At 44.6% G+C, this 13,696-nt stretch overlaps 1 protein-coding gene across 2 annotated transcripts in view; it reads left to right on the top strand.

Annotated features, from left to right (window-relative positions):
- LOC126480701 (histone-lysine N-methyltransferase, H3 lysine-79 specific) overlaps positions 1-13,696 on the top strand; it is a 206,108-nt gene that overhangs the window by 69,274 nt on the left and 123,138 nt on the right. For both annotated transcript variants that reach the window (XR_007587454.1, XM_050103945.1), the window contains exons 3-4: positions 174-248; positions 6,040-6,103. Coding sequence is in view for 1 of the 2 variants with exons in the window: in XM_050103945.1 (XP_049959902.1) it covers positions 174-248; positions 6,040-6,103 (139 nt within the window). In the remaining variant the exon portion in view is untranslated. The remainder of the gene's footprint in view (positions 1-173; positions 249-6,039; positions 6,104-13,696) is intronic.

Here is a 13,696-nt window from a genome sequence, read left to right on the forward strand (position 1 = left end):
ACTAGACATGGCTTCTGAACTGTTACTGTACCTGCACTGGAGTCTCAGGTCTCTCTCTCTCTCTCTCTCTCTCTCTCTCTCTCTCTCTCTCTCTCTCTCTCTCTCTCTGTGTGTGTTTGCTATGCTTGTCACGTGTGTTGTCGTTGTTAATAGCTGTGCTTTTTTATTTACAGATGGGTGTGCGAAGACCTGCCAGAGCTGAAACTACCTCTTGAAAACAACATTTTGTGTGATTACGACACACGCAGGTAAGGCATAACAAATTTTTGAACTCCTTCTTGTAATATGTTCAGGAGGCCTACGTAGGCCTATCGATAATGGCTGCACTTGTAACTGTATTAGCTGTAAGAGATCTCTGGTTCCACTGCCCTGTTATCAGAGCAGCAATGTTTGGTTTCACTATAGCTGCGTGAAAGCGTGGTTTTGAGTAGACCGCCATTGTTAGTCTTTAAAACCGAACATAATAGACAATATGTTCTTTCCACAGTGCAGCACCATGTTTGAATGGTAAAAATCAAAGATTTAAAGTGAGTTCCTGTCCCTTCATCCCTTCACCCAGACTCAAACTTCAGCTATTCATTGTTCTTGATGAAGAGTGGAGACTAGTTGTGATATCTGAGACTAGTTGTGACACCTGAGACTAGTTGTGACACCTGAGACTAGTTGTGACACCTGAGACTAGTTGTGACACCTGAGACTAGTTGTGACACCTGAGACTAGGTGTGACACCTGAGACTAGGTGTGACACCTGAGACTAGGTGTGACACCTGAGACTAGGTGTGACACCTGAGACTAGGTGTGACACCTGAGACTAGGTGTGACACCTGAGACTAGGTGTGACACCTGAGACTAGGTGTGACACCTGAGACTAGGTGTGACACCTGAGACTAGGTGTGACACCTGAGACTAGGTGTGACACCTGAGACTAGGTGTGACACCTGAGACTAGGTGTGACACCTGAGACTAGGTGTGACACCTGAGACTAGGTGTGACACCTGAGACTAGGTGTGACACCTGAGACTAGGTGTGACACCTGAGACTAGGTGTGACACCTGAGACTAGGTGTGACACCTGAGACTAGGTGTGACACCTGAGACTAGGTGTGACACCTGAGACTAGGTGTGACACCTGAGACTAGGTGTGACACCTGAGACTAGGTGTGACACCTGAGACTAGGTGTGACACCTGAGACTAGGTGTGACACCTGAGACTAGGTGTGACACCTGAGACTAGGTGTGACACCTGAGACTAGGTGTGACACCTGAGACTAGGTGTGACACCTGAGACTAGGTGTGACACCTGAGACTAGGTGTGACACCTGAGACTAGGTGTGACACCTGAGACTAGGTGTGACACCTGAGACTAGGTGTGACACCTGAGACTAGGTGTGACACCTGAGACTAGGTGTGACACCTGAGACTAGGTGTGACACCTGAGACTAGGTGTGACACCTGAGACTAGGTGTGACACCTGAGACTAGGTGTGACACCTGAGACTAGGTGTGACACCTGAGACTAGGTGTGACACCTGAGACTAGGTGTGACACCTGAGACTAGGTGTGACACCTGAGACTAGGTGTGACACCTGAGACTAGGTGTGACACCTGAGACTAGGTGTGACACCTGAGACTAGGTGTGACACCTGAGACTAGGTGTGACACCTGAGACTAGGTGTGACACCTGAGACTAGGTGTGACACCTGAGACTAGGTGTGACACCTGAGACTAGGTGTGACACCTGAGACTAGGTGTGACACCTGAGACTAGGTGTGACACCTGAGACTAGGTGTGACACCTGAGACTAGGTGTGACACCTGAGACTAGGTGTGACACCTGAGACTAGGTGTGACACCTGAGACTAGGTGTGACACCTGAGACTAGGTGTGACACCTGAGACTAGGTGTGACACCTGAGACTAGGTGTGATATCTGCACTTAGTACAGTGTTTCCTTTAACTATAGTAAAATTCGCACGCCTCCCATGTCCTGAATGAGGAGGATTGTTAGCTTATCTGATTGAACTACCAGACATGTATATCCACTGACATATTGGGGCCACCCTTGACTAGTGTCGTAAACGAGAGGGAAATCTTATTCTGACGCGAACCGTGATGCAAGAGATCGAGGGGAATGGTGAAGCTGACACAGCGGTAGCAGTGGCAGTAGGCCACACGGCAAACTGGAGCATCCCCCTGCACGCAGTAACACCGCTTGCTGGAACGATGACGACCTGCTCTTCGGGAAAAGAATAATTTAAGGCTCATGAGACAGACCGCCAAGCACTGGACACCAGTCGTGTGGAAAGAAGAAACGAATAGGCAACTGAATGCACGGTGAGAGAAGTCATAAGTTTTGTAGTTTGCACAAATGTCTAGTGGGCAAGTCCTCATATTTGCTTTGGATGGCTCAAGTTTTAAGAATTATGTGTAGCATCATAACACCTCCATAAATGGCTGTGGGGAAACATTCAGTGTTAGTTATTTCCGGCTTCAGAAACAGTAATAGAACCCACTAAACAATTGTGCCGTCCTCATTTTTGCCAGATTGAAAGTGTGATATTCCTTCAGTCACAGTTATGTAGCCTCGTGGAAGTAGGTATCCTGTAGCCTACATTGATGCAGTTGATATTTCACAATTACCCCTCAGAGCTGTGACGTTGTGGTGACAAGTACCGTCTACGGGCAACTGCCAGAGTGATTGAAAATAGCAATGTGTCTGTGTCCTGCAAAAATCACCTAAAAATCAAAAACTCTCGCACCGTACCTATCTCGCTGTCGTACGTCTCCTCGATTCCCAGCTCGTGAGAGCAGGGAGGGCTATTGTAGGATTAGTCCTTTTCAATAAGGTTGGTAGCAATCCTAGTTCGGAATCTACGGGAGGGGGATTGCCACTACCAGCATTCGCTAGAAGGCCGAAGAAAACATCCACGAAAGCTCACTTGCCCACAGCTTCCATCCCTTAGGGTGCCGTAGGGCTGTGTCGCGCTGCCGTCCGGACTGCCCGACAGGCGAGCACACACACCAGAAGGCGATTCGCCGTAACAGAGTATCTCCTCTTCAGCCACAGTTTCGTACTCCGCTGCCCACTTGGCAGGGAGTTCACTGCTGTCTGGACGGCTAGTATGTGTCAGGGACGCAGGTCGGCACTAGGTGGGTGCTGACGAGAAAGTACTGAACTGAGAGACCGCTAGACAGTGGAAAGCTGATATGTATCGGTGCAACTAGAAAAAATTGCACAAGATGGCTCTTGAACTAGACATTAGTGTGCCTGATGCCAGGGTTGCTTGATACTATATGTTTACTGCTGGCTCTCCAGTATAACAGCCGCCACTACAAACACACGTGCTTTCGCCTACTTCCTGAGGCACTTTCTGTGTTTCACTTACCCCAGCTGTTGCAAATAATTAACTTTCCACAATGTAGAATACCTCAGTTTCGTTTCAGTTCCTGCTTAATCTTGCTAGATGTTCCACTATGTTTCATAGTTACAAGTATACTGTGGAGACACTACTAAATGCTGACAATTCAGAAACCAGTAGATAATGTTGACAAAATGCTACAAGTGGAAGATGGTGCACTTTCTTCAGTAGAGGGCCATGGTGGTTGAAAATCACCTGTAGTCAGTGACAAACAGGTACTGTCCCAATGTGAAGAATTGCACATTAACTTTGCAAATGTTTCCGACGTTGGCAGACTTTTGTACGAGGAAGTAGATACCGAGCAATTTCATCGCAATAAGTTGACCGTGCTGACGGACCTTGTCTGTCGGCTCTAGCTGAGACGAGACTCGACAGCTTCTTGCGAATTTTCACTTCCACGAATAGTGTCATTATGTGCTGCAAAACGGTGTTTGTCAGTAGGTAGAGGTAAGAAGTGTTAGTTGAAATGTTACCGGCAGCACGAGTGGCAGAACAGTGCTACGAGATTATAATGTAGCGTGTCGAGTGGATCAGGTTGCTTATATTTATGGCATTGACGAGTTATAATAATTGTATATTACTCTTTGTAGTTCCCGTAGATTGACAGTGATGGAACAAGTGTAATATCAAATGAAAAAAATATCTGGTCAGGAAATACAATGGCCTTTAGAAGAAGGCATTCTCGAAGGAAGTGTTATAGGCCCTCTGCTGGTCCTGATCTACATAAGTAGCACAATAGACAACCTCAGCGACCTTCGTAGGTTGTTTGCAGATGATGCTGTCATTTACCATCTTGTAAACTCGTAAGATGACAAAAACCAATTCGAAAATAATTGACACAATATCTGTATGGTGCAAAAAGTAGCAATTTGCTCTAAGTAATAAAGGGTGTGAAGTCATTCACATGAGTATTACAAGAAATCTGCTAAATTTTGGTTACATGATAAATCACACAAATCTAAAGGCTGTAAATTCAACTAAACACTTAATGATAGCAATTACGAATAACTTAGAGTGGAACGATCACATATATATTGTTCTGGGGAAAGCAATAAAGAGGGAGTGCTTTATTGACAGAACAACTTAGAAGCTGCAACGGGTCCACTAAGGAGACTGCCTACACTACGCTTGTCTGTCCTCTGCTAGAATATTGCTGTGTGGTGTGGTATCTGCAGCATGCATCACACAGGACTGACAGAGGAGATTGAAAAGTTCAAAGAAGGGTGGCTTGTTTTGTATTATTGCAAAATAGGGGAGAGTGCAGTGGGCTCAGTACGTGAATTGGGGTGGCATTCATTAAAACAAAGGTATTTTTCGTTGTGGCAGGATATTTTTTGTGAGCTTTCAGTTACCAACTTACTTTTCCAATTGGGAAAGTATTTTGTTGGTGTCCCTGTCCAGAGGGAGAAATGATCATCATGATAAAATAAGAGAAACCAGAGTTCACACAGAAATATTTAAGTTATCATTTTCCTGTGTGCTGTTTGCGTTTGGAACAGTAGAGAAATAGCTTGAAGGTGATTCGACAATCCTTCTGTCAGGCACTTAATTGTGAATTGCAGAGTAATGATGCAGATGTTCACGAAGACCCCCAAATTATCTGTTAGATACACTGTGAAGTTTGAAACTTGTTGCGGCCACAATCGGTCGTGCTGCTGAATGCCCACTTATCCTGTCGAATTAGAAATAGCAAAGGTAACAAAAATCATTGGGCGTCAGAACTGTCTACGAATGCTTTCGTGCCGGTCCCAGTTAGGATAGTTGTGACCGGAACCGTTCAGTGACTACCACACACTTCATTTACTTCGTCTGTTTCTCGATGTGCACCTAACCACCTCACGTGTCGAAATGCATCTCATCTCCTCATATTCCTAATGCGAGATCATACTATTCCATAACTCTCTCTGTGACCTTAACCACTGTTCATAGCTGATGTTAAGCTGTAGGTTCCTCTGTAACGTCGCAAGTCCAGTTCAGAGGTCAGGGGAAGGGCGACATAACGCACACTGTCTTGGACAGTACTCGAACCGGCCGTCGCGTTGAGGACAGTTTCATCTCACAAAACAATACTGTTCCTCAGCTGCTGCTCCTCTGCTATTGGACCACCTTTGCAACGGGCTCCTCTGTAGTCCGAGCAACGTGGCTTTTAAGAAAAACCTTTCCTTTTCTCATCTCAGAAATTTCTCACTCAAACGTTTAATGTAATGGCAATTTTTCTTTATCCGCTTCTGACAAACAAGGGTTTTGGTGCCAAAATTACTGTATTCTGAATGACGTTTTGAATAGAAAATATGAGAACTGTCGTAATAGTAGAGAACTGTCGTAATAGTATTTGTGTAAATAACGTATTGATAGTATTCGTGTAACGTACGGAGAACTCCTTGTTAAAAGACACAATGCTACTGGTGCCAATAAAGCTGAAAAAAAGTAAAAAAGCAGAGATAATATGAAATGTGAACACTTGGTGCCTTCACCTATTTGTTAACAAAACTATTTTTTCCAAAAGAATGTAAAAGATGACTTATAAGGAATTGCTGCTGTATTTTTCTAAAAACTGTCATTATCTTCTGTACTAATTTTGCAGTGAGTAACTGTTTTAACTGGAAATTGTTTTCTTTTTGCAGTTACGAAAGCATGAAGAACCTCTGTGACAGGTACAATAGAGCGATAGACAGCATCGTGCAACTGGTGAGTGCCTCATTAAATATATCTGCTGCTTGCTGGGACTGCGTTTGGAGTGTTCAGTTCGCTTCCCAAATTGCTTCTCCTCTGATACTGTGACCTACTTTGCAAGAAGCTACTGTGTAGTCTACAGAGTCCCCCTTTTAAAATGTGGTGCGACAGAAAAATACTGAACATTAGTTTTTTAAGGTTGAACAACAATTACACTGGTTTTGTTCTACTGATTTTTATTTATTTTAGGCTTATTGGGCCATCTTCAGCAAACAACTGACTAGTGTCTGAAAGGAGTGCTATTTATTACGTAACCAAACATTATAAGCAAAGATACAATATACTTGCACAGTGTGTTGTGCATCAAACTTGCTTGTTAACATCAAACTTACTCTTTACACAATGAACAATGTCAAACACAATAAATAAACTACACAGTATTGCACATTAAATGGTTATAATGCTAAATTTTGGGGGATCTTGACATTGGCTGAGGAATTGTTGAACTGAGCAGTCTTCATTTATGTTGTGCAACAAACTTATTTTTTAACATTGTAAACTTAACTTCAAGCAATGTACAGTATTATATACAGTAATTAAAATAATGATTAAAGTCTTACCATATTACAGGTAATTGTTTATGATGCCTTTTTTTGTGAGATCATGAAATTGGTTCAGAACTATCAGACTGAGAACTAGTAACTTACGTTGTGCAGCAAACATATTTTACATAGTAAATTACATTTTTATGCAATAGGAAATATTAAATACAGTAAATGATTAGAATACGCACTATTGAAGTATTAAGAGCTATATTTTGTATTGTGCAAATTTTCATTTCTATGTTAAAAAAAAGTTTGATGCAAATCACTCTGTGCAAGTAGATTGTATCTCTACTTACAATGTTTGGTTACCTAAGAACTATAGAGTCAGTTTCAGATGCTAGTCAGTCATTTCCTGAAGATGGCGTAGTAAGCTGAAACTAGTTTGAAATAAACAAGTCAGTGGAACAAAAACTGTGTACTTGGTACTCAACCTTAAATATGGAATGGTTGTACCAAGAAGTAACGGAGGAATCCATAAATGAGCTAACCATTAGATTGGAATAATCAGAATTCATTGCAGGGCTTGTCCGAATGGAGGACTCTATTGTTAGCAGTCACCCTGTGGTTTAGAGGAATTGTAGGATGTGAGGTCCGCCAGATATGCAAAACGCTATTTTTTCCTCTGTTTCGAAACATGTTTCAGCACCACTGTGCCATCATCAGTGGGTTTCCGTTTTATTTATTCTGTAATGTGAACGTTTTATTAAATGATTATAAAATTATGTGCATGTTTAGTTCCAACAATAGTTCGTTTCTTTTTGTAAATACCTTTACACTTGGTATGCCACAGCCTATACAGCAAACTGAATATTGAGGAAAACTTCCACATACAGAAGGCAATAGCAGACGGAAAACAGGACACACGCACACGCACACAAAATGTAAACAAAATTCGAATTTGGCGCCGAATTCTCTGACTGGGCTGGGACACACAACAAACCACAATCAGACTGTGTTTTGGTTAAGTGAAAAGTGTTTTACGACCGTATTTGTGTAGAGTATACGTGTTATATTTATGTATGCATCATGACACCTCACCATGATGCAGAGAATAAAAGAACTTGCCACACGAAAACGTAAGTAAAAATGAATATAGGTGCAAAATATCGCAACAAACGAAATTACATTCTAGATGATAGGTTAACTCCCAGCAAAATTTTTCGTCAACATCGTTTGGTTATAGATGTCGAGCTGCCTGTAGTAATTAATACACAAGTGATCCGGATAAATCATGCACACCAAGTATCGAGGTATTAACAAAAAGAAATGAACTGTTGTTGGAACTAAACATCCACATAATTTTGTTATCATTTAATAAAAATTGTCACATTGCAGAATAAATAACACGGAAACCCACTGATGATGGCACAGTGGTGCTGAGACATGTTTGGATACTGAGAAAAAACGGTGTTTTGCATATTTGGCGGACCTCACATCCTACAATTTTAACTGCAGATGCAGTCAACCCAAGGAGCTGCAAATCCAAATGATGAATATTTTGAGGAATATTCTCTCTCTCTCTCTCTCTCTCTCTCTCTCTCTCTCTCTCTCTCTCTCTCTCTCTCTCTGTCTGTGTGTGTGTGTGTGTGTGTGTGTGTGTGTGTGTGTGTGAGAGAGGGGGGGGGGGGGGGGCTTCATTCTTGAAAAGCCAACCAGTACCCTTAAGCAGCTGTAGGAGTTTCTGTTAGCCACAATTTTTTCAGGAATTAACACCACCAATATTTTGTGTCTTTAGGCCTCCACTGCTCCGCGATTGTATGCATAGTTTAAATTCAGTTAGTTGTTATCTGACGTTGCGTGAAATACCGTCTGCAGGCATCTGTTCTCCTCGGCGCTAGAGAATCACTTAGTCTGTGTCCCCTAAAGTGATGACGTAAATTGGAAATTTGTGGTAAGGTTCTGTGGGAACAAACTGCCGAGGTCATCGGTCCCTAGGATTACACACTAATTAAACTAACTTACGCCAAGGACAACACACACGCACACATGCCCGAGGGAGGACTCGAACCTCCGACGGGGGAAGTGGCGCGAACTGTGAAAGGCACCTCTGACCGCACGGCGATGACGTAGAAGCTTCGGTGCGGATCTGTGTAGTGTCTCCAAGCGCGTCTAAAATCTGTTCTTAAGTTTAATTAGGACCAGACTTCTAACGTTTTTGAAACGGATGATCTTTCTCTTTTTTTCGTCTCCGGGAAAACCGTTCCCTAACTTGGACGTCCACGACCCTAGACCTGTCGAACTAACTGAAGTACGTTCTTAATTCGTCGATTGCCAAAACACCTAGGCTTGGAAGGGATCGTTCCAAAGTTTCTCATCGCATTGCGTTTGCTGTGTGTAAGCATTGAAAGTAGACTTCGAGTTTTTGTCAGTATGTAGCTTGTACAAATATTTAATTGAAAGTGTTGATTCTCGTACAGAAATCCGTTAAACTGAACTCACAATTTTAATTGGAAGCAGAGCTGTACTTTTTATGCGTGCGGAAGAAGTGTCCTACCCGAGAAGCAGCGAAGGCGTCAACACGGCGTCGAGCCGGAAATGCCAGGCTGGCTGTCGCACTGCTGAGGGGAGCGGTCCGTCGCGCTCCCTGCCAAGTGCCGACTTATTTCAGCAGCACCGCGGCTTGTAGTGGCTGTGAAGAGGACAGACAGGCGTCGAGAGAGCCGAACAACAACAGCGATCCGCAGCCAGCCAGGCAGGCAGCACGCTCTCCCCCCTCCCCAACCACAGAAGAAATCGAAATCCGGCAGAGTGGGTCCGCCGGCCGTGGCCGCCCCGCTGCCGAATGTCAGTGTCGCCCGCGCCGCGCCGCGCCGAGCCGAGCCGCCGCCAAGGTCGCCAGCCAACCACGAGCCTGCACGGGACAGTGCGATCGGTCTCGTATCGATCTACCCTTGTAAGTGTGGTGGGCGAAGCGCGGTTGCTGGTAGGCTTCAGTACGACAAACGGCTCCAAGTTTTCTCGTCCTAGTCGTGCGCTGCAGTACGTAACGGCACTCTGCTCATATTTCGCGAGTAGACCTCAAAAAACCTTACGAGAACTGTAAGAAAAACCTACAAACCTTGTTCCCTTGTACGTGCGGTTGGTTTCCACTTAATAAAAACGGAGAGTCAGTCACCATGAGAAAAAGTTAACGGATCCATACATGATAACATTTCGTAAAGAGAGATCGAAGTCTCGATTAACCAGTACACGTTACTGAAGAAATTGAAACGCCGTCGTAGTTGTAAAACTGTGATTCAGATAATTGTGGCTGGATTGGTCACAGGCCAAAGGATGAACTAGGGGTCGATTATGTGACGACGTCCCGCTGACTGAGCAAACCTGTAGCGGAACACTCAGCTCACCTTTCAATTTGTTCTCTCGCTTTCTTTAAAGTCTCTCTCTCTCTCTCTCTCTCTCTCTCTCTGTGTGTGTGTGTGTGTGTGTGTGTGTGTGTGTGTGTGTGTGTGTGTGTGTGTGTGACCTACGGAATGAGATGATGGTTTTCCGCTCCTCTGCCGCTGACTCGCTCCAGCAGAGTGGCAAGTGATTTCCTCCGTTGCGTCAGCGGACTTGCTTCGCGAAGGAAAGTGAATCGGTAGGTGGTCTCTCCCTCGCGCGGCCACGGCGCTGCTCGTGCGGGAGAGCCAGAAGGAAAAATTCTCATGGAAGCAGGCTTGAAGACAAATAAGGACGCGTTCGTAGAATTTGTCGACTTCGAAAAAGCGGAATTAAAATTGACAGCGGAAGGATATCACCGGTAAGATTCGGCGATGACAGTGCTATCCTCAGTAAAGGTCAAGAATAATTACAGTATATGCTGAATGGAGTGAACAACCTGATGAATGCAGAATATGAACTGAGAGTAAATGGAACAAAGACGAAACTGTGACTCTCCACGTACAGGAAGTCCTTTGGGGTTTGATGAATGTCGTTTAAACTCGTTAATCCACAGTGATCCACGACATTTTCATGCACTGGGGAAGATTACAAAATTTGCTGTATGGATAAAACCTGTTGTGAACAAAACTCATAAAAATCAGCGGGTGGTCATATGTGCATCTCTGCTCGGGAACAACGACCAGACCTATCCTGTATCGTTACTAGTGACGAGAAAAGGTGTCTTTATACTAACGTAAGAAAAAGAAAGGAATAACTGAGCCCAAAAAAAGAAGCAGCAATCCTCTTACAAACACCTGCGCGCATTCACAGAAGATAATGATATGCATCTGATCAAACAGCTATGGTATGGTGTGCTACGAACTGCTCACTCGAGATGTACCCATCACTGCTGACGTTTGTCAGAACTGAGACGTCTTGCAGACGCAGTCCGAGAACGACTGCTGCGTGAAGCGACGCCATTCCACGATAACGCTCGTTCGCATTCTGCTAGAAATGGCTCTGAGCGCTATGGGACTAAACATGTGAGGTCATCAGTCCCCTAGAACTTAGAACTACTTAAACCTAACTGACCTAAGGACATCACACACATCCATGGCCGAGGCAGGATTCGAACCTGCGACCATAGGGGTGGCGCGGTTCCAGATGGAAGCTCCTAGAGCCGCTCGGTCACACTGGCCGGCTCATTCTGCTAGACTGACAAAAAATACTATACAGGAGTTTGGTTGGGAAGTCATTTCGCACCCACTTTATTCCCTGCCCTTGCGCCCTCAGATTTTCACCTTATACGCTCTCTATCGAACGACTTTCAAGGAACTTCCTTTCCGGATGAAAATGCGTGAGTGATGAGAGGAAACCAAGCAAGTGTGAAGAGGTGGTGGGTTTCAATTCCCAATTTGTTTCAGTACTCGTCTTACTCCGGGCGTCTTGTAGAGACTTGGACGGTTCATAGTCATGCGAACGAACACACGCGAGGAAACAGAACGCCCCGTTCTCTCCAGTGGGATTTGTACGTAGTGGACAGTTCGGGGCTGGCCATTCATAATTACAATCCGTCTGGAGAATATAAAGTATCCACAATTTGCATCGCACCATGGTGGACGATGGTCCAGGACTTTTCGTTCTGGCGCTTTTGGTTCAGGAAACTTTTTATTATACATTTCAGCCTAATCTCGGGCAACTAAGTATCATCATCGGTTACCATTTCTCAGGTGATACGAATACATTGTATAGTGATTCCTTAAAGGGCAAATGGTGCCCTTTCTGGCGTCTTCAGGTGCACTTTTAAGACTAGTTACCACGTATAGCGGTGTATAGAAGGTAGATTATCTAATGTAGTGCCCTGTAGCTACTTCTCCGTTTCCATCTATCTTTTGGTGACGACTTACTAAGAAACGGGTCAAGATAACATTTGTGCGACCTGACGCTGAAAAGTACAATAAAGGAGTTTTGTGTTTATTACTCTTCTCCTTGATGGCAGCTTAACTTTATGTTGTTAGTAGTATGTCGATACCCTCCCTTCGGCGGTATTGCGCCAGAGGTATAATTTTGTCGGGCTGCTTCGGCTGCCTCGACTGCGGCGGCGCAGCACAGTAAACAGACAGGCGCGCCCGTTGTTTGGACTTGCGTTCGCTTTCAGTGGCGCGTCTGCCGTCCTCGCTTGGCGCGCCGAGGGGTAAATTGGGTCAGTCAGTCAGGCGGAGGACCAAAATACGAGCCGGCGACCCAGTTCCCCACGCACCACGTCTCGCTCTGGCTTTCTCAACTGGAGCCTTGCGTAATTCGTGCGCTCCCGCTACGCGGCACTCAGTAGTCCACAGTCTAGTTTCAATTAGCTCCTCTTAACTTCTTTCGTTACAGGAAATAACCCACACGTTCGTCCACATCGATTTACGTCTCGGTATGCAACATCGTTAGCAACTTCTGTAGCAGTGATGCGTCACATGGAAGCATGTTCCTCACGGGCGGAAGATGAAGCCTCTCTCTCTCTCTCTCTCTCTCTCTCTCTCTCTCTCTCTACTGCACGAAGAATTTTTCCATATATTTATTTGAAGAACGACGTGGTTGCCCCCAGGCTGTGCTTTATTGAGCACTCTTGGCCAGTTTCGAGCTTGTGCTGATTCTCGAGTGCACAGTGGGTGTCATCAAATCCTCACATGTATGTAACAAAAACGGCGTGGTACGTGGTTTTTATACATACTTAAAAGGATGACGAGTCGACATCCATTGTGTATTTGAGAGTGTGCATACGCTCAGAGGTGGCCAGTAGCGCTTAATAAATAAAGCACTCGTGTAAACTGACAGTATGAAGGAGCAATGTCTGTCTGTGAACTTCTCGAGGCTTCTTTGCCCACCCAGAAGTCCCCTGCTATTTAGCCAGTGTTGGAAAACTGAATAATTAAGTCTGTCCACTGTCTTACCAGTAGGGACTTCTATATCCCCAATAAACATTTCGAAACGGAGCTTCACCATTAGGGCTTCAGCCTATCGGACGATACGTACACTTTTGTTAAGGCTCACACTACACCATTTGAGCATGTTTACAATTTAAATAATCGTTTGATATATTTACAATGTAGTTTCATTAATTACTTAACAGTCCTTCCAAATAAAACAAACATACTGCCGTTATTTTTGTTCTGTAACCAACGATGTGACAGTCATGTTCTGTGTATGTTGACAGTTGACAATCGTATGGCACTCGTAATAAGTTCTAAGGGGATAGATTGCAAATAGCGCCTAGGCATTTACGCTTCAGGCGCCGCGAGGTGACCGGCGTGCGCCTGCGGGAGTCCAGTCTGGCTCAGTATTTCCTGATATCAGAAATTAGGGGTGAGTGTCATTTCTTGACAGTTCCTCGCAATATGCACGTAATACCTATTTCGTTACAGTACATACAAAGTGTGGTTGAAGTAGCCGTGCAAAGGAAGGTATTCCTTCCGTGTTACTGCTGTTTGCGACGGGCCAATTCCGCTGATATTTTTGACGGATCCGAACTGCTGATCACAGACCCGCCGTTTCCATTAATTAACTTGCAGGAGCCGCCCCTCAGATCTGCCCCCTTCCTGATGTAAATCGACAGATTATCGTGATTTATGCGCGGACCTAGGACTCTAGGTCATTA

This window comes from Schistocerca serialis, chromosome 5 (genome assembly GCF_023864345.2).
Source record: "Schistocerca serialis cubense isolate TAMUIC-IGC-003099 chromosome 5, iqSchSeri2.2, whole genome shotgun sequence".
Taxonomy (NCBI): Eukaryota; Metazoa; Arthropoda; class Insecta; order Orthoptera; family Acrididae; genus Schistocerca; species Schistocerca serialis.